Here is a 21,502-nt window from a genome sequence, read left to right as displayed (position 1 = left end):
TGCTGTGATGTTGAATGAATCAAATCTAGGAAATCAATAAAAATGTCATTAATTTTACAGCGATGGTTTACAAGGCTGTGTACAACAATTACAGATAATATACATTACAAATATTACATTTCCAAAGAGCTTGATTTGACTAAGATGATAAAAGTAAAGTAATAAAATAAAAAGATACAGTTTGGAGAATCAAACTGATCAAGGGGGAAAGTTTCTATGAAACTTTGGAAAACTACACGTCAGTGGGAGGCATGGGACCCAGACAGCCTGTCATAAGGCATCGCCAGGCTGATGTTGTAGTTGTAGCCGTGTGACTCGGTGTAGTCGGACCTGCAGATGGGCAAGATGTGATCCTGTGACAAAGCGTCCTCAGAGAAGTCATAATGGCAAATGACTCCCCGGTGTCTGGAGGATAAAAACAGTGACGTCAGCAACAACATTAACAACAACAGAGACATTACTCATTTCACTTTGTGGAAAAGTGTTTAAACTGGATGCTCTAGTAGGACAGAGATGGATCATTCTGAAGTTTAAACCAACTGTTGAAGAGCAAAATTATTATTAATAGCTTTATCTGACATAAGGGGTGGGATTTAATTCAGTTAGTTGGATTTGTTTTTATTTTATGCCTACAAAGCAGCATGTAACCATTAAAGATGCACATGCAACAGAGAGGAGCAGCAGGCTGTCTGGGAGATGTGGTACCAATTTTGAGAAACGGTACAAATGAATGACACAGCTAGCATGACACAGGTTACCAGCCATCACTTCGTTGTCTAGCCAAGAGTAAGGTGAGAAGATCGATATCACTCATGTTTGTAGAGTAAATTTGAAGCTACAGCCTGCAGCCAGTTAGCTTAACTTAGCATGAAGACTGGAAACAGGGAAAGATGACATAATCCACCTACCAGCACCTCTAAAGCTCACTGATTAACATGTGTGGTTTTACAGGGGGGGTACGTGTCAGACTATTTCTTGGCCAGGACCAGTGACTACAGGAAATCACTTTTGTACACATGACACAAGATTTTGGGTTAGGGGTTTGGAGCTTTAGAGGTGCTGTTAGGCAGATTTTGTTACCTGCTTCCAGCTGTTTCTGCTTTTATAAAACCTAAAAGGTGCAGAGAAGCAGTCAATTCACTGAGTGTCTCTGACTCAGAGACTGTAAGCTTGTGGGAGACGGGAGGTGGATGCTGAGAAGAGGTTAAAAAAAGAATAAGAAGACGAGTGTGGGAGGGAGATCAGTGACCTGCGGTGAGCTGTAAGGTCATCGTCTGTGATGCAGGCCCCCCGTGGCGACTTGTCATCTGGGATGTTGGCTGTTACCAGGGTGCTGGTGTTGAAGCGTACATGCCTTACGGGATGTCTGCAGCCACGACAGAAAGCAACACTTTCAGTATGAAATATACACATTTTTACTTAGATATCTTGTACTTGTGCACGTTAGACTTTTTGTGCAAATGGTTCTTGAGGTAAATGTAAAGATGTCTGGAACTATACTTCTTCTGATTTTATCCCTCACATGGAACACAAAATTAATATTTTCAAATCAGTGAACAGCAAAAAGCTGCACACATAACACATTTTCCTTTCATTTGCACTCCGTGGTTGTGGTCTGAAATTGGTTCCAAAATACAGCCTACATGCAACTTACATTTGTTAAAAGAAATTATGAAGAGATTGTCCATACTGCAATAAAATAAACAATATTCAGCTGAGACGAATATCTTATTTGTAGCACTTGCAATAATTTGGAGAACAACAAGACACCACAATGATAAAATATCTACAATTGCTGCATTAATGGGTTTTGTAAATGTCTTAATTAACTCAACTTAATCTCAAAGGCACACATCACAACTGTAACGTGATAGAAACAAAGGGAGAAGCTCAGTTACAAAAACAGATGTGACCTTAGAGTTTGAACCTCCTCTCGGTGGCTCAAAGGAAAGAAAATCCCACCTGTTGTGCATCTCCCACAGCTTCGCTCCCATCCTCATCTCCCACACACACACCAATCCTTCCCCTCCACCGCTCACGATCTTCCAGTCGTCCGCCTGCACCGAGGTGACACCCAGGTGGTGGGCGTACAGGGACGCCACGGAAGAGCCGGCTCGTACGTCAAACACCCTCACCCTGGATCACAGCGGAGATGAACAAATGACTAATTATGTGTTTATAGGCCAGAGGTTGCTGTTGGTCATTTTTGATGTTTTATATTTGCATTGTCCTTTGTAGGAATTTCTCTAACAATCCAGAGTGATTTAAAGTGAGTCCAATAAAAGAATAATAAGCGAAGTGAGTACAATAGTATCAGTCACTTCCAGTGAAGCGTGGTCATTTTGGATTTCACTTGCTGCTTACAGAGGCGGAGGACTCCAAGACCGCAGAGGAGAGGGTACAGTTTGTCAAAGACTGCATTCATTTACAGACAAAAGGACACTATTCTCACTTTTGAAGGAACTTTCCGACATCCAGCCAAGAGACCAAAGACAAATAGAAACTGAAGCACGTGCCAATGCAAGCTTTAGTTCCAGCCTCATTTCATCTCCTGCCATTCCATAGTATAATAGTATAATAAAAAAAAAGAAGATAACAAAAGAGACAGAAACCAACTAAACCTGAAACTGATGTTACTTTATATGAGGCTTGAAAAATCCATTATGGCAAAAATGGAGGATGGCAACAGCAGATCAGAGGAAAAGGCTAAAAATGATGTAACAGAATTTAGGAGCAGATCAAGGAGGGACTGTTAAATACAAAGCAGCAGAACATCTGCGTCAGAGAACAGCGAATAAAGAATTAATAAACAAGACAAAAAAATACTATTAAGGATTAAGGGTGTGCAAAATAACGGCAGGTACAAACAATAAAATGAAAGAATGAAAGTAGGTTTAAAAAGCAAATGTAAAAAATAATAATTTATTCGTTTGATTAATTAATTATTTTGCAATTAATTGCAATTTTGTCTTTATTTTTGACTGCTTTTGTATTGACTGTTCATTATGTTTACTCATGTATATATTTTAATAAATATGTTTTTGCTATAAAGCACTTCATACATTCTTCTTTGAGATGAGTGTTATATGCTCTTTTATGATGCCATGATAATCATTTTTATTATTATCATTAAAGTATTAGTATTAGTATTTCTTATGGATAAATGGCAGTGAGAGCAGGAGTTTTGCTTGCTGGGTTCCATGAGCAGCACAAGCCCAGGGGACCATCAGCTCCATCTGTTGTCATTGTGGCTTTATTGCAGCTGAAAGCATCCAGGACATGACTCCATCCAGCCCTGACCGTCTTCCAAGACTTCATTACCATAATCAAATTCACTTTGGGGGCTGAGACAGACTTCATTTCCGCTTCCAAAAATGTTTTAAAAGAATCAGAGTTAAATGGCTAAATGGGCACCGTGGACTTGTTGTCTGCAGTTAGTTTTGCCTGTTTAGTGGCATTACGTGATGGAAGCACACGTTTAAACAATGAGGACTGAACATTACTGGCAGACCGCGGGGAACCATAAATCTAATGTTGGAGGCGGCTCTGTTTTCAGTGAACTGTCAGTGGCCAGACTCCTCTTCATTAATCAGGAGGAGCTCTGCCTAATAAGAGAAGTGTGGGAGAGGCTCGGATAACTCCAGTTAGTTTCCTACAGCTACATGAGACACGAAACAATTTTACACTGAACATTGTATTTGATGCACACCTGTGATTTGGTCGTCTGATATTCCATATGAATGGATACCTTCAAGATTATAACACATGTTGGCTGTTGAAGTGCACAATGACAGACTTTGTTACAGGTTTTCTGCTCCGCAGACGTTGAAGTTACAGCCTGTGAGTTATCACCACCTTCAGTTATCACCACCTTCAGTATTCAGGCTTCAGTATTCCAAGATCAGGACAAGATCAGGACAAGATCAAGTCAAGAGGGACGAATAAACCAATTTCTCAATTTGTTCGTCAAGACTTTTAAGTTTTTAAAAGTGAAAATATGTACAGGACTGTGAACTCTACCCTTTAGCATCAAATAAATTGCTAGATAGAAGTTTGAAGAGCTAAATGGCTAAACACACAACATTCAAAAAGGTAAACTGGGAGCTACAGCCACACTAGAGCCTCTGCAAGCCTGTACTTAGGCACAGCGGTGCTTTGAGCTAAAGGCTAAAAAGCTATAATCAGCATTTCAACATGTTCACAATGACAATGTTAAGATGTTGATGTTTAGCCGGTATAATGTTTACTGTCTTCACCATCTTAGTTTAGCGTGATAGCATGCTGATAATTGCTAATTACAAAAGTAAAGTACAGCTGAGGATTGACCAGATGATGACGCTTGATTTGGCACGAAAATTGAGTGCCAAATCATCTAGTAGACGTTGTAATTTTACACTGGATAAGTAAGAACTTTGACGTGCAGAAAAAACTCAAATTGAAGTTTTTAAATTGGAGGGACAAAGTCGATTCAAGTCCAAGACTTTAGTAAAGCGCAGTCCTGCATGTTTTATGAGAAATAGCCACAGGTATGACACTCACTATTACTTCGCTCTCTCTTACTGTATCCACTTTAGCTCTTTGCCCACATCTTTCCCCTTTTTCACAGATGTGGCAGTCTTCCAAACAGCCCTTATCAGGACCCCTCATTTGCCCTGGATCTTGCAAAAAACAGAGGGACAAAAATCATTTGGACAAAAAGAAGGGATGCATTAGGCTTTGGCCTCGAGCCACCCTGTCACAGGGCCAAAATCGCCGACTGTCCCTCAGTCTTCACCATTTCCATTTGTCTTTGACTGTGTGCTGCATTAGAGCCAAGCTGGTGTGTGAATCTCTCTGAGCAAAAGTACTCATCTATCAAAAAGCAAAGACCAAAAGTAAAGCAGAAAGGAATTGGATAAAAAAAAAAAAAACATTTCAATTCTTCAGTCAAAACAATGCTGAACATTTTCATTTGGCTCTTGACAAAACATTTAACGGAGCATTTTGTCGTACGGTTGCTAAGAGTCATAAACCGGTAAGAAGAGCGAAAAAACAGAACCTAAACAATATGATATGGTCTGTCTCTCGCTTTAAGCCAACTACTTAACAGCCAGATGGATTTGGTGCTGAATAGAAACAGCAGGGGCAGCTTTGGAAAAAGACGCGCCAGGGATTTTTGTTTTCCTGCCAGCTCATGCACCGCAGCACCCGCTAACAAGTGCAGAATAGATGAGAATGGCTCTTTTATGTGTCTTTTCCTCATCTGGAGAGCCAGGTTAGCGAGGTGGCAAGTGTGGGTACATGCATGGATGTGTGTGTAGCCGCTGGATGGGATGGAGACGGCCAGATTTTTCTCTTGTATAGTATCCCAGGTAATAGAGGCAACAGACAGACACCTCTATTCAACACAAAGAACAAAACATCTAAGTATGTGTCTTCGTTTAGAAGCTTTGTGTTTCAAGGCAACAGAGAGACTGAGAAGTGTGAATAATGCACACATTGAATAGAGCCTCACACACTTCCTTAACACCTGTTCTCCACTGCAAGTACTATAGCCTCAGCTTCCAAGCATCATTAGAGGTCACTGTGGGAAAATTATTGAACAGACTCTTTTCAGCGTAACTGTTATATTTAAATAAATCGAGTGTGTCAGTGTTGGGAGATTCTGTCCTCATGCATGATCTTTGCGTATTCTCCATCAGCATGAAAGTGTGTGTTTTTGTCCCAGTGTCCTACCTCCTGTCTTTGTTTCCACACACCAGCAGGTGAGGAGGGCCGTCTCTCAGGTTGATGCAAGTGAAATCTCCCAGCGAGTTGCCGACACAAACCACAGGTTTGCCCGTCTCTAGGCTGGAGATGTGGATCTGAAAAGCATGAACACACAGAAACAAATTTTGAAATATTAAAGTCAGTCAACCTTCGAATTCACAACCAACCGCTAAAGTTGCAAACACAACTAAAGTTGCCTGCAGAACAGGCCTGACAGAGCATCACCACGGAATATACTGAGCATGTGTTGATGTCTATGGGTTGCAGACAGTCATTGCAAAGGATTTGCAACCAAATATTAAAAATACTGACTTTATTTAACTTCATGACTTTGTCCAATTACTTTCTGCCTCCAAAATTGGGTGATTATGTATAAAAAAGGGCTACGATTGATACAATGCTTATCGGACTTGGAGTAGAGAGCCAACGCAGCAAAAATGAATAATTGTCCTATATTTATAGGATATAATATTTTGACTTTACTCAGGATCTGAGATCTGAATAGCAGAGATCTGTGCATATATATGAAAAAATTGTGTCGTATTTTTTTTACAGCTTCCCAGTCAAGCCCAAAGTGTACAATTTGCTCCGTAGATGTTGGACCACAGTCAAAAGATACCAAACCACATCAGTGGTGTCGAATACCACCTATGATTAAATCAGACGGATGGACAGTTGGACAAAGTCTGATCTACTGTTGGTGAACTTGTCTGCACAATTCAACTACACACTGAAATACAACGATATTGGATATCAGCTAACTGAAGTGATGCTTTGCCAGTTAATTAAAAGCGAAGCGGCACTTAAGTGTTAAATCTGGGAAAACAAAAAAAAAAATCAGCCTAGGGGCATACTTCAGTTACAGACAGGGATGCACTGCATTGCCTCTGGCTCGATGGCTGCAGCAAACTTTCTTCATACAAGTTGCAATGATGTCATCTGGAGCCGGCCTAATTGGTCAATTAGCGGCTGGTGTTTTCTCATCCAAATGAGACCGAATAAACAGGATAACCGCCAGGCAAAATTGACTTTGAATAATTAAAACGATAAAGAAATTAAACTGAGGGAGGGAGGGAGGGAGGGAGAGACAGACAGAGAGCCAGAAGGTAGGAGAGAAAAGGAAAGACAGGAAGCGAGAAAGAGAGAGAGATGGAGAGACAGAGACAAAGATAAAGAAGTTTGAGGGAAGGGAGAGAAAAAAAAAGAGCCATGATGTAAGCCTCAAGGAGGTGCCAGCAGTTTTTGTGTGTCCCTTATTTGGGCCAAGCAGAGCTTTAATTGTGCACCACCCCGGGGCAAAGCCCAAATCACACCGGACTTTGAAATGACAGCTTGATAGGATTTGGACAGCGGAAGAGAGGGGGATGAGTTGAGAAAGAGGGAGGGGAACGCAGAAATGAGGTTCAGCCTGCTGTTCTCGATGAATCATTACAGTTTCGGGAAATATTTTTTATTAAATATCCGCCCACCTCGCCTACTAAAATGGAGAAATGTCGCTGAGGGAAGCAAAGGAGCCGTTTTGTGATAACATTGGGGGCTGTTTAGAGACTGCAGCAGTATGTTTTGAGGAAGAATAATCATGAGCGTGACTATAGAGGAGTTGTTAGGTTAATGCACTTGCTGGAACCCTGGTGAGGCTTGTAGACAAAGGAAACTCTAATGGTGGCTTGTACTGGGATGTTAATGTAATTACTCTATTTGCTTTTAAAAAGATGAAAAAATTGGCAATTATTGCTGCACTTCTGAGGAAATCTTTTATGTTGCCGTTTCCTGTACGGTCGATTGAACACATTTGGCCAAAGAGCAGAATTTGGTTTGGTTTTTGATTCATCTTAAATGGAATATCACAGACCAGGAATGGAAAACCATGCGGCATGGAGGCCCAACTGTCTTCGGGTTTTCACTCCAACCAAAGACTTCACCAGCCGGTTTCACTGATTAACGCTCCATCAAGTAGAGAGAGAGAAACTAACAAGTGAAACCACCAGCTGGGGTGAAAGGTTTGAATGAAATCCATAGACTGTTGGCTTTCCTTGGCCCACGATTCTCCATCCCTGTCATACACAAACAACCGCATGTGAAACAAATATGGATTCAGAGCTACATTTGGTTTAGACACCATGTGGACAAACAGAGATTAGCACACTGGACCAGATGCATGATAATGGCAGGTTTGTGGTTTGATGTCCTTTGGGAGTATATTCCCAACTCATCCTACAGAGCTGAGTGTCAAACAAGTGTGTATGTTATGCAGCTACCAAGGTTCAGTGAAGGTAGTTAGGTGAAGTGATATTTATCCAGTTCAATTCACCAGTATATTGCCCTGATGGCCTCAGGCAGCAGGGGAATTGTCCCACAGTGGTTGATTCCCTCCCTTCATGTTTAAGGTGCTCACTAGATAGTACATTCCCTTGTGGTCTCAAGTCCCTGACAGGGTAATGGCAACACGTGACACCCACAAGTCCTAGATTACCCTTAATGGCTGGTGTTAATCTTTGCATCCTATGTGGTTTTGCAATTACGTTTTTATCAGCGTATGTCAAGGTCAGAACTCATACACACATATTTTATATTCAAATAATACTGTGTGCTATGTGACTGAAAGTTCTCTGGATAACATTTCTGAGTAAAACCCAGAAAAAGGTTGTTTGACATCAGTTCATGACTGCGTGGACTAATGTTTTGATTCTGACAATATTTCCACCCATCCAACATATTCATTCATTCTTACAGTATACTGAAGTCACCCATAGCAATAGGGCTGTGCTGATATCTGACATGCTGCTATTGCATTGTTCACCTGAAACTCTGCTGTAACTGTTGCAATCACTTTTACAAATTTCTTTCCCCTGAGGCGACCTGTTCGGGTTTTACTGAGTAAATGACCCTGATGGACCATCCTACATTTCTGTATCCATACATCTATAAACCCCATGTAGATACATACTTCCATGCATCCAACCAGCCCTCTGAACCTGAGGCGATGAGCGGATGACAGGTTTTGTGCTCTGTGCTCTGTGGTGGATCCACTGCAGCGGATGGATAGTTTGCCAGTGGAGATGCCAGCTTGAGTTGAATGCCCAGCCACGAGCTGGGTGGATGCCTGGGTGCCCCCAGTCCACTGGCAAGAAGGTGGCCAGGGGTAATGAGAATCTGGACACTGGCTCTGACTACACACACATATACACACCCACTGACAAACACCAGCAAAGATGGGGAGGGCTAGAAGACAAAGCCACAGGCTAAACGATAATCCATGCCAAAATATGATAAAGAATCTTCTATATCATCGACACAAAGCAGCTGTTGTACTTTAAACTGTCAGATTTTGAAACAAAACTGCTGCAAACTTAGTGATTCTGAGTCTGAGCCAAGTTAACAAAAACATGACAATGTGGTTCATCTAAGTCAAAATGCTGTGAATGAAAATGTTTCACTCCTCTGTGAGGCAATCAGAATCAGAATCAGAAATACTTTATTGGGAAATTATACAAAAAGGTGTGAGATGACTTTCTTGGATGCCACCTCCATGCATTTTGACAGATTTTAATGAAGCATATGTTTTCTTACTAAAGGCAGCATAAAAAATGTCTGGCATCGCTCACGGTTGCAGCCAATTCATGCTTTGTCTTCTCCGCAGTATGTAATTGCTGTTAGAAGTGTGACGAGAGTGACAGACAAAGTTAATTAAATTTGTGAAATATTTTAATTAGTAAGAGAGGTATGCTAATCATGAATTGGCATAATTTCGATGGGAGTCTGGACTAAACTCACTACGGAAACTTGAAAGTCTGAAAGACTTTCTGTGCTTAAAATGAATCCAATCTAAAATGCAGGAGGAAAGGAACTGCTGCTTTTATCCTCAACTCTGGACATTTTAATGCTGAAGATAAATGATTTCATTATGATTTCAGTTGGATTGGCAGTCAAGACAAATTTATTTGCTTAACCGAAAATGAGCGTACACTGTTGAAATTGGTTTTATGGGGTTACATCAGCAACGATTACCGAGCCAGCTCCAGTTTTCTAAGAAGAAAACAGACACAAAATAAAAACCTCAGGAAAAGAAAATATAGGCTCAAAAATGGGAATTCACCCCACCACCACATCTTTGATGGCTGGGTGTGCAACAGCAGCCGTAGGTAAAAAGAACAGTTGGTAGAAATACATTGATGGGATTATACTTCAATTCTTGGGATAAAAATGTATTTAGGGTGGCAACTAAGGAGTATTTTCATTATCGATTGATCTGCTGATAATGTTTTTACCAATAATTAGTTAATCATATTGTCCATAAAATGAAAAAAATGCCCATCCCAGTTTCAAGAGCGTAAAGTGACGTCTTTAAATGTCCAAAACTGATATTTAGTTTAAAATCATATAAAACGGAGAAAAGCAGCCAATTCTCACATTGGAGAAGCTGGTTTCAGAGAATGATTAGAAATTTCACAATAATTAATCTATTGGCAGTTGGCCGATCGACTAATCGATTAATCCACCAATCATTTCAACTCTAAATGAAATACAGTAAAATCCAACATAGGTCAAATAAAATAGTTAAAAAATAGTTACTACTATAATACTGTAAATCCATGAAATGAAATAAATCCATTAAGAAGAAAACTTCTCAAACCTGATACTTCTCACTGTGCACCTGAACCTCAAAACCTGTTTCATCTTGACCGCTTGTTTCTTGGTAGTTGATTACATGAGTAGATAGTTTTGCCTTTGTCTCATGATGAGGTAAAGCTGCCACTCTCTCCTTGGTCCACTGTGTGGTGCTTTAGTGCTGCCACTGAAATCAGTGCTACAGTACATCAGCTGTGCTTTTCTAATAGTGGGTGATGTCAGTGGAGAAGCTTTGCCAAAAACCTGTCAATCACAAACGGATTGCTGCACACACACACACACACACACACACACACACACACACACACACACATACACACATACACACACACACACACACACACACACACAGTGTGCTGTTTTAAAGCTACCACTTGTCCCGTCTCTACGGCAACTAACATCTGATTTTTGAAAGAAAAAAATCCTCTTTGGATGCGGCAGCTTTCTTTATCATGTGTTTTATCCATTATCATTGACAAAGAATATCTTGACAAAGTGAACTTGAAAGTATATTGACGGCTGCGTTGCTGGCTCCTGATCCCAGCAGAATAGTTTGTCTCGTGGCTCTTTGTACTTTCTAAGTAAATGCTTAAGAGTCAATTAGGTGCATGGGGTCCTTAGAAACACATTATTATTAGAAGCAAACAGATGCAGCTTTGGGAACAGCAGTTCATCAAAGTACCCTTGAAGGCTGTAGTAATTAGGAGCAGGGCCCGTGGAGGGCTTGCCGCTATTTAAACTAGCTATTTCTACTACAAACAAATCCCCTACAGGTTCATCACATTTTTCTAAGGGGACCCAAGGAGTCTAAGGAGACACAGAGTAATAGTGAGCGCACTGTCAAGAGACCCAGTTTCGGAGAACAGTCTTTGTTTGCAATCCATCTGAAATTCAAATGAGCTAAAAGTGTGGACCAGACTTAATGTAACAAAATAAAAAGTGTGGTCCACATTTAAAAGGCAGGGTTGAATTCATTTACGTGAGAGCAGGGAAGATGGGTATTTGAGCTATCAGCCAGTGATTAAACTCATAATGGCCTAATGCCAAAACTTCAGTCCTCACTGCTCTCCTCCTGATGAATTCCTAAAAGAAAATGTGCGTCATTCTATTTGAGCAAACCAAATTATTTACCTAGTACAATTTCCCATTTTTTCATTATGCACCTGTTGAGAGTGGCCTTGGTATCTCTATTGGACACCTTTCATTTCCATTAGTGAGGACTGGATAGCATTTTTCTTACAATGCATCTAAAAATCCAGCTGCAGAGTTCCGAGGCTTTGTTTTCTACTTCATCAACATTCAAGGTTTTGTTTAGGTGTATTTGTCTTCCTGAGAGGCCTTGATACGGCTCCATCGATGCCATTCACAAACAAACAAACACCAGATCGTTGTTTCGTACACAGACCGCAGTGCTGTTCACAATGGACTAGAAAATCATCACCACACTATGTTGATTAAAGTACTTCATAATTCAACAGATAAGTGTGTAACATTAAGACTGCAAGGGTATTATTATAACACTGTGCATCATGATATTTTAGCTATTCAGTATTTCTTTGAGATTTTTGTTTTAATTAACTAGCTCACTTTGCTTTGAACTAGTCTCCTAAACTAGTCCTGCCCTCCAAGTAATTTATCTAGGATCTGGACCTGCTCTCCATGGCCGTGATTTTTTGAAGCCACAATTCCACAATGTCAATTTGGTGGTGAATACAGATATTACAGGACGATCTGTTCCACTGGATTTGCAAAAGGTTAAATTCAGAGGCAATCAACCTTGAGGTGCAAATGAAGCAACACTGGGAGCAGATGGGGTCATGAATCTATATTTAAGACTCATCTTTTTAGCCGAGCTTTTCATTAACACAGTTTTTGCTTGTTTGTGTTTTGGAGTTACATGGTTTGAAATACTAAGCTCCCTTCTTGTAAGTATGCCATACACAAATGCACATGACAACAAAGCATGGGATGATGGGCCAGAAAGGTGTCAGCAACATATCAAAAAGTCTCAGTTCTGCAGAAAATTGAGACACTGAACCCACCTTGTTTCCTCCATCGTGCATGGCCCAGCCTGTGCGCTTCACTCCAAATGCAACATGGGAGTCAGAGGCATCCAGGCAGGTAACAGGATGACCGTAGACAGAGTGGAGCGTCTGCGGCTCCTCCTCCCGGGGGTCCAACAGGTACACGGCCTCTCCTGCTGCCAGGGCCGCCAGCGGGCCCTGCTGCCCCCTGCCTGGCACCAAAACCAGGCTCTCTACCTGCCATATAGACAAGTTAGAGGCCCACGTTACTCACACAGCAGTAATATGCACAGTGCTCTCTTCAAGGACCTTTCACTCTTTTATGTATTCATGGTGTAGCCTGAATTCCAAATGAATAACATCCAAAACTTATAATGTCAATAATGTCAATGTCTTTTTGATTAATTGGATAATTTCTAAAATGTCTAAAAACATCCATCACATTTTTCCGTCTTTAAATTTGTTGTTTTGTGCGAACATCAGTCCAAAACCCAAAGATATTCAATCTACAGTGATATGAATCTGAGAAAAGCTGGAACCAACAAATGTTGTGCATTTTTGCTTGATAAATGACTTAAACAACTAATCAGCGATCATATACTGTACATATACACTGTGATCGACGAAATGATTCATCGCCATAAACTGAAATGCCACAAAATGTGGAATAAGTCAAGGGTGTTTAATGCTTCCATCATTATTTCACATAAAAAGGGAGACATTTCTAGATGAAAGCCACGAGAGGAAAAGTGGTGAAGAACAAAATATTAATCAACACAATAACACATCAGCATGGAGCATTTCATACATACGAGGAATCAAACTGCCTGACTTACAGTCTTGGGTAGCTGAGCCTGGCAGAGTGTCCTCCAGTAGCCGCGATCATCTGCACGGTCCAGCCGAATGTCAGGCCCCGCGGCGGAGCCCAGGATGGGACTGTCAGGGCTCAGGGTCAGGGCCTGGATCCTCCCTGGGCTCTGGTAGTGGTGGATGGGCTCCCCACCTGTCTCTGTGCTCCACAGGTCCACACAGCCTATACCCAAGAGAGTGAAACACAGTGTCTTAGTACCTTAATAACTGCCCTGATGTGTCCCTACACAGGGTTACACAGAACACTACGCTGTGCACTTTACTAAATCACAGCCAGAGAAGCTACAAAGAGCCTTGGTAGCCTTTACACAATAAGGCAAAAGCTACATTTAAAGAATAAACTACCCATTTTTTCAGTTTGATAATTTAAAACCTAAGAATATTCTGAAGATATAATGAATATATTTCTGTTTACCAAAGGATCACACTGCATAAAACAGACTCACCATCTTCATAAGCAGCAGCAGCCACTGTGCTGTTGACCTGGACGTGGCTAACATGAGGTCTAGGGTCTGAGTTAGTTGACAGGCTGTTGGTCTTCAAGTAAGAGGCCGATGAGTCCCAGTGCAGCGTATCCCACAACCTCACATCACCAGACGTGTACCTGAGATACAAACAAGCAACATCAAGTCACACTGAACACACATTATTCAAATATTTAGGTTTGTACAAAAAAAAGGCAGACGAATGTTACAGCAGAATTATCGCCCATTTTCCATCACAGGCTGAGAGGTTTGTCTCCTCGAGAATACCTGACGTCACCCTCTCACCACTGAATCATTTCCCCTCTCACACTTTCCTCCTTTACTCACTCTGACTTGTTGTTATTTTGTTTTCTAAAATCTTTGTTACATGATCTCTCGAGGATTACAGGGGTGTTGCTTGGGCGGAACAATGCTGAACATTTCACCCCTTGCTACTGTTTGCTTGTGGGGATGATTTACAGCAGGAAGTGAAGGTTATAACACGTTGAATGTATGACTCTATTCACTCCCTTAGGAAGAGCTTTTAAACTAAAATTCAATTTTTTTTAATAATGTTGCACCTTTACACATATAGTCAAATTAACTGAGATACCTTGGCGTTATTTCTGTTAACAAATAAGACCACAGTTGAGACTAAGTATGCAACTGACAAATAATTGTTTAATCATTCGCTTAAAATGTTAAGAGAAAAGTTTAAAAAGGAAATCCAAGGTGAAGCCTTCAAATTGCTTGTTTTGTCTGACCAAGAGTTCAAAACTCGAGATATGCAATTTATAATTACATAAATCAGGTTAAAAACGATTACAGAAGCTGCAACAAGCTGCTTTTTCACAAGATAAATCCCTTAAATCCCTTAATAATAATTTTGTGTCGATCGACAAACTTTCAGCACCGGTTGAGACAACTGGGAGCCGTTTCTCCAACTTTACTCCAGGTTTCCCAAAAGCAGTCTGGTTGGTACTGTTCAGAGCTGTAACTGTTACTTAATTGAGTAGTTGATTGATGATTAATGATAATCGATGAATTGTTTAGTCATTTGTTCAGCGAATAGGCAACATTATCTTGTTCCAGCTTCTCCAGTGTGAGGATTTGTGGCTTTTCTCTGTTACATATCATTGTAACATAAATATCTTTGTGTTTCTTTGTGTTTGGTCGAGTAAAATAAGACGTGAAGAAGTTGTCTTGGGCTTTGGAAAACTGTGATGGGCATTTTTTTTGTAATTTTCTCATATTGATTTTATAGACAGAACAATTATTCAGTGAATGGAGGAAATAATCGATGATGAATATAATCACTAGTTGCAGCCCTATACTTCAGACAAAGATATATTTTTCGTTCCCTTTAAAATAAAGATTAAAACAACTGTGATTCTCTCTTGGCCTTGGCCTTTCACTTTTCCTCTTCGAGAAACTAAAAGCTTTTGCTCTGTTTCCATTTGTGTGAGCAGCGCTGTCGACCTGTGCCTGAAGGCAAACCGACCAGCGGTTCACTGCACGCAGTGTAGAGGTCAACAGGTTGCCGATCTCCTCAGTGATTGTTAAGTTTGGATAGATTTATGGATCTTAAAATACTACACGTAGCACCCTTAAACAACAGACTGGGACGTGACCTTCGGCTGTTCTTGTGCAACTTCACCTCATCCTGTTTTCCCTTTAGCTCTGCCTTTATCTCCCCCCCCGCCCCCCCCGCACTCAACAGGCGTCTGTTCTGTTCCCTCTCTCCCTTCGCTCCTCGCCCAAGTCAATGAGCTCTCGCTGTGGGAGACGACAAACTGCCAGCGTTACCACCTCCACAGATACCATCATGTCTGAGCAAGTATCCGCCTCGCAGCCAGAGTGTGTGACACAGTGACAGCAAGTGTGACAGAGGGTGTACATGTGTGCGCCCGTATGTGTGTGTGTGTGTGTGACTGGCATCGCAGGGTTTGGCAGGAAGAAAACAATAGGAATACACACTTACGCTTAATTGGTACATCACCTCAATGCCAACCACCAACAGGATGATGGTGCTGAATCTCATCAAAGTAATTCGTCAAAACTTTTACGTGCAGCAAACTTTGTGCACAGTTTACTGCGATCTTCATGCAAACCTCAACAGACTTATACTTTGTGTCACTGTGTGACTCCAAGAGTTGTTGGGTTAATGAGACGACGTGCCAAGTCTCATTCCACTGGTTTCCTAATAAGGTTTTGTGGATGCAATTGAATAATTCTTGATTACTCTTAACAGTGATTGATTCTTTTCTACTTAAACAAATTCAAGTACCTCCACTTAGCTAAATCACCCTTTAAGTACCAATAATGGGGAAAGTATTGACGTTGTGGATTTGTTAATAACAATGGCAGCAAAAGAAGGATTTAAGAGTATGTTCACATTTTGCAAAGTGCTTTATTTCATGTCTAGACTGTTTTGTTAGCGTGTGTCCTACATCTGCTAACCTGGGAAGATACAAACACAGCGCCTTCTCCAATGAGACGCAGCAGGACTGAGGGGAATCTAATCACAGCACTCCCTGGAGACGCTGCACTTCTCCTTGTGGGCAGTCTATCAGGTTCCTGAGGGCCCTCACAATCTATCACTGTCTCTGCCCTGTTATTTCACAGCAGGTTTAGCTTAGTGGAGCTGCCATGAATGTACTTCTCCCTCACCAACTACTGCCATTAGTAGTGCCATTAGAAGTATAAATCATCAATGAGCTGAAAACTGACTTGCAAAATCAGCTAAATCACTAGTTGGCAATAATGACAAGGTATTAATCTTTGCTAATGCCGGAGGGTGAGACTTATTGACACTGTTGCTCTTTCCTTAGCTGGCATTCTTTATTCTCCTATTTACTTTTATGTAAATAAAGGTCTGCTTGTAAAAACATGCATTACTTTTTTCATTTTAGACGTTATTTGAGACAAACTGCACTAAACCCTCTAATAAAAACTGATTTTAAAAGGAAGAATGTGGAAACTTGAAAACAGAGTTTTGCATTTTTATGCCTCAGGAGGAGTAAATTTAAGAGGAGTTTTGTACAGTGTGTTTCATTCTTTCCATCTTTGTTTAATATATTGAGAGTGTATCAAACATTGACCTCTGTAACCCATCATAACAAGCCATCACTGTATGATTACACCTGAACAGCCATTAGGCCACGCTCTAAACAGAAGACTGTGAGTTACCCAAATGTCAATCAAACATCTTGTGTGCCAAATATTGTGACATTTATTTTCTTATCTCAATTCTGTATTGATACAATTTCCTCGCTAGCCATGCTCGCCATTCCTGCTCACGTCGAAAATAGCATCATTCCCAAGAATGACTAACCTGTAAAAGTCTGGTTGTCAATCACTATTGCATTGTAGCAGTCAGTGATACATAACGTCTCATGTCTACATGTGACATATCGTTAATTAAACACCCAGTCATAAAGCAGAAGATTTATAACCATGATTCATTTTATACCGAGATTTATGCGAGAAGATAAAAGAGTGACAGAGAAAACAAGGCAGATGAACACGAGCAGTCAAAGTTACAGCTCACGTTAAAACGCATCAGACGGCAGAAGCAACCTGCACGTCGGAGTCCTTGAAACTCACCCAGCCAAGACGAAGGCGTCACAGGAGCTGACGTCACACAGCACCTTCCCCAGCTCGAACTGCAGCTGGCTGATGGATCCCACTCGATTCTACAAAGAAAACATTGCCGGGCTGAAAACATTATGTTACAACTGGCGAGCTGAACACTAATTTAACTATAAATCACTTGGCTGCAGAAGAGGTTGGTTTTCAAAATGAAGGTCTTTGTTATTTTTTCTTCCAAATTAAAAGCAGAAGAGAACTTTCTCATCATTGCCAAGTGTCCCATTTATCATATTATATTTACGATATAAATTAAAGTTAAAATTGGATGGGAGACATACCGTCCATGGTCTACTGTGTATTCTACACTGACTGGTGATTTAAGTAAATTGTGCACCACTTTCACCAGACAAACTCCAGCATAGGTGTTGACTTTGGATGAACAAATTCTGATTCACCGCAGCGGAACAGCTCGAGCCCACCTTCCAGTTGGAGCACACAGTTTTGGCCGAGTTCCTGCAGTCTCGCAGCGTGCTCTTCCAGCAGGGGGAGTCAGACACGCTGGCATCCTGATGATAACCCTCCCTCGTGCACATCCTGAACCACAGAACGCCGTCCTCCGCAAGGACTCTCCATGCCCTGCTCACCTGGGAGGAGATCGAACAGTGAAGCTGTGGATTGAGTCAGCATACATTACGAGCTTGCATCACTTGATTTACGTGTGCTTAATGAGCCCGGCTGGCTGCCAAATGGACTCCACGTGCTGAAGGTCGGCCACACAAAATGTAATTTACTAATCTATACCAATTAAAGCCACATGAGGTATTACAGCTGACTTAAGCAATTCTGCATATTAAGGGAAGTGCAGGGTAGCTGTAATTTAAGGACTTCACTACCAAGAAAATCTGAGAAAGCTGCACACAGTGTGATCCCTTTATGTTTTCATTTGTCATTTCATCTGCAGAAGAAGATTTCTTGTCAGTGTCTCACTGAAAAATCTGCTCCAGGCCTCCAAGCTGCAGGCGTTACCCTAACTTCACTAAAACTATACCTAGACCTCTCCTCAAAGGTCGCACAAGCCTGAGTTGTAAGCTGTTGAATTAAAGTGCCTTTCTCAGATTGTACATGAATAATTGTGAGAGGACTGAAGAGTGGCATAATTCTTGTTTTATTTTGCTTTTCTCTGCTGTCTTTACCATATCGCGAACACGTTACCCTGATACCTCTACAGGATTTAGTCTAAAGCAGCTGTTTTAGGACGGTGGTTGTATCCAACCCTTTATGCCTTTATGTCATTATACACAAAATAAGGTGAGTGTACGGCTATTCATTCCTTTCTCCTGCAGCCACCTTTTTCTGTAATTCTATAATGCAAAGCTCTTGCCCAGAATAGTTTTACCTCAGCAGCTTACCTGTGCACATCGGCCGAGCTCGGTGCGGTCGAGATATTGGAATATCTTCAAGGCTAACTCGTACGGCAACTCAATATCAAAGAAGGGAATGTCATTGACTTCACTCTGCAAAAGAAAGAATCACAACAGACATTGTATACTGAGCTGATTCGGGTCAACCACATCATCCATCCTCATCCTCTTACCAGATCCTGAATGAGTTGATTCAGCAGCTCCTCCTCTTTCTTGACCTTTCTCTGAGGCTGCTGCTGCTGCTGCTGCTGCAGGGATGCGCTGCGGACGTTAGTGGTGTTATGATACTGCCTCTTCCTCCTGGTCCTCTCCTCCTCAATCCTGCCCAGCAGGGGACTGGTCCTCCCATCCAACAAACTACGTGCAATTGACACATACTTGGGTTGATCCTCTGACTCTGCTGCAGCCTGTTCTCCTCCTCCTCCACCAACACACCCTTCATCCTCAGTGCGACCACCATCTTCTGGTTTGGAAGGACTACAGGCCTCGTTGAGATTTTTTAAGTCTTCGAAATACCTATTTTTCAAGTCTCTCTGGCTTGACTGACCAGGGACATCCCGGGAAGGGGAAGGAGCACAAACAAGTCGCTGCTCCTCGTTTTTATTCGTTAACTCTAGTTTCCAACTTTTCCTGAACGCAGCAAGTTCGTCCTCGGCCATATCTCTCAATCATCGTTGACCAAATATAACTTTACTGTGTTATAAAGCGGCGTCGTGGGCATTTGTTAGCTTTACAGACTAGTTAAGGGAAGCCATAGCTCGACACCGACGCAAAACAAGCACATGTCCTTTACTATAAACAGTCCGAAGAGGGACAAAGTGCTGCTGTACATAGGTTCCGCGTGTTTTTAATTCCGCAGTTTTATATATATTTTATAGACCCGGCATATCTCAGGGATGATATATGTTTTGGTGGCCACAGCTGGCAGTTGTTCTGAATGTAAATGCAAAGATTTCATACCCCATGGCTGTGGGATGGTCATTTTTGAAAATAATACCCAATGCATTTTTTTTATAGTTAAACAATAAGAGAAGAGAACACAATGTCCCAGAACACCCTATAACAAAAGACGCCTCAGATCAAACCAGACAGAAGAGTTAACCATTGCATCTCTCTTTTGGGAAAAGATGATGTAAACCCCACACCATGTGACACTGTAATGAATAATACAGTAGAGAGAGAGAGGGAGAGAAAGGGAGAGAAAGGGGGAACACAAACACAGTTAAGGTTTGATGAGAGAAGAGAAGGAGGGTCATATATCCTCAAGACTTAAACAGAGAAGACTGGTTGTTCTGTCAGACACGATGTGCTGGCTGCCGATAGATCAGCCTTTGCTCCTGCCCGGTGACTCCACCTGCAGTGCCCGCCGACCCTCGCCGTGCTCCGTGGCTCAGCTGCTCGCGTCGCGCCTGCGGAGGATCGGGGACCAGCTGGAGAAAAGCTGGGCGGCCGGGGAGACGGACAGCGGCTTCAGGGGGACGGTGGTGGTGACCGGGCGAGGCCACCTGAAGAGCTTCCTGTGCACTGCAATACACTTCACCGTGCTCGTGCTGGTCGTCGCGAGGCGACACCTGTAGGGCGCGAGGCTGCAACACCTGCAACAGGTGCGTAAACAATGTCACGTCACCTGCGCGAGAGTAGCTTTTAGTTTGTGTCAGCTTTGACTTCAACCGTTATGAGAAAAAAAAACATCTTAGTTATGAGCAAAACTCTGGCTGCACGAGGCAAGTGTTAAAGTAAATGTATCACGTTCAGGTTATTAGATAAACTGGAAAAAGGGTGTAAAAGGGTGTAAAAGGGTGCTTTATATCCTCTGACCCGTAATTTAACATAACGTGAACCACAGGTGCCCTATACATTCAGCCATTTAAACACTTGTTTTGGGAAACAGAACAGGTGCCTTTCATTGCTTTAATTTATTCTATCTCCATCTCTTTAGGTAGTTTTACAATTTGGATTTATTCTCACATGAAAACACATAAACACTTTTCACTTTTGTGTTCAATTTAACGGCAAACAAAAAAAAAAGAGTGTCTCCTAATTATGCGCAAGCAAACTAAATTCTGAATGGGTTCAATTCGCGTTGAAGGAATGTTTCATGAGGAATAGTAAATGTTTCAAATTGGTTGAAGTCTTCATCCGTCATTCATTTGTTTTATCTTATATCTTAAAATATCCTACATTTTTATCTACATTTGACCAGTTACTGGCCAGGTTTCTGTCAGGGAAAGTATTTTATCTACCTGGTTGAAAGGATGAAAACAGTCAGTGTTAGAATGAGTGGGGTAGATGCTAAATGCACAGTAATAACTGTAAATTCATTAGAAGCGGAATAAGAAACTGATGTATTTGTTTACATCGTTACGAACGGCCGTTTTAATTCTATAAACTACATTGTTTTATGGATGCTTCATGTAAATTAAGTGCATATATGATATCTCATATAGGTGGTGCGTTTAGGACCATGCACGAGGAACGGGCTCACATCATTTGCACTAAAAGCAAAGGGATGCAGGAGAGTCGGAGGATGCGGTCCAGGAGAAGGTGTGCAGGGGGTGAAAGACCGACAGAAGAGGACGTTAAATGTGTGTTTCAGGGTCGGAACTTTGTGTCTGACTGGACTCCGTGTGTCATGAAGACTTACTCAGGCCCGATGTGGATGCACAGCGAGTTTCATAACCAGCTGACACACTGAACCCCAGCAGCCCTGCAGTCAGTCAGTTGCACGTCCTGCCTCCTGCGTGACTCTCCGATT

General features: G+C 41.6%; 1 protein-coding gene across 1 annotated transcript; it reads right to left on the bottom strand.

The window, feature by feature from the left end:
* Positions 1–135: 135 nt before the first annotated feature.
* On the bottom strand, positions 136–19,406 carry fbxw8 (F-box and WD repeat domain containing 8). The gene is made up of 11 exons (XM_070904920.1): positions 18,921–19,406; positions 18,736–18,840; positions 17,806–17,970; positions 17,342–17,430; positions 13,718–13,875; positions 13,238–13,434; positions 12,420–12,638; positions 5,716–5,843; positions 1,963–2,136; positions 1,250–1,366; positions 136–405 (listed from the first exon to the last, which is right to left on the bottom strand). The coding sequence occupies exons 1-11, from the start codon at positions 19,404–19,406 to the stop codon at positions 240–242; spliced, it is 2,004 nt and encodes a 667-aa protein (XP_070761021.1). The 3' UTR covers positions 136–239.
* Between the last annotated feature and the right edge of the window lie 2,096 nt (positions 19,407–21,502).

The sequence above is a fragment of the Enoplosus armatus genome, chromosome 4, assembly GCF_043641665.1.
Source record: "Enoplosus armatus isolate fEnoArm2 chromosome 4, fEnoArm2.hap1, whole genome shotgun sequence".
Classification (NCBI taxonomy): Eukaryota; Metazoa; Chordata; class Actinopteri; order Centrarchiformes; family Enoplosidae; genus Enoplosus; species Enoplosus armatus.
Note: the sequence above shows the minus strand (reverse complement) of the source record. Positions and strands in the feature narration are given on the sequence as shown.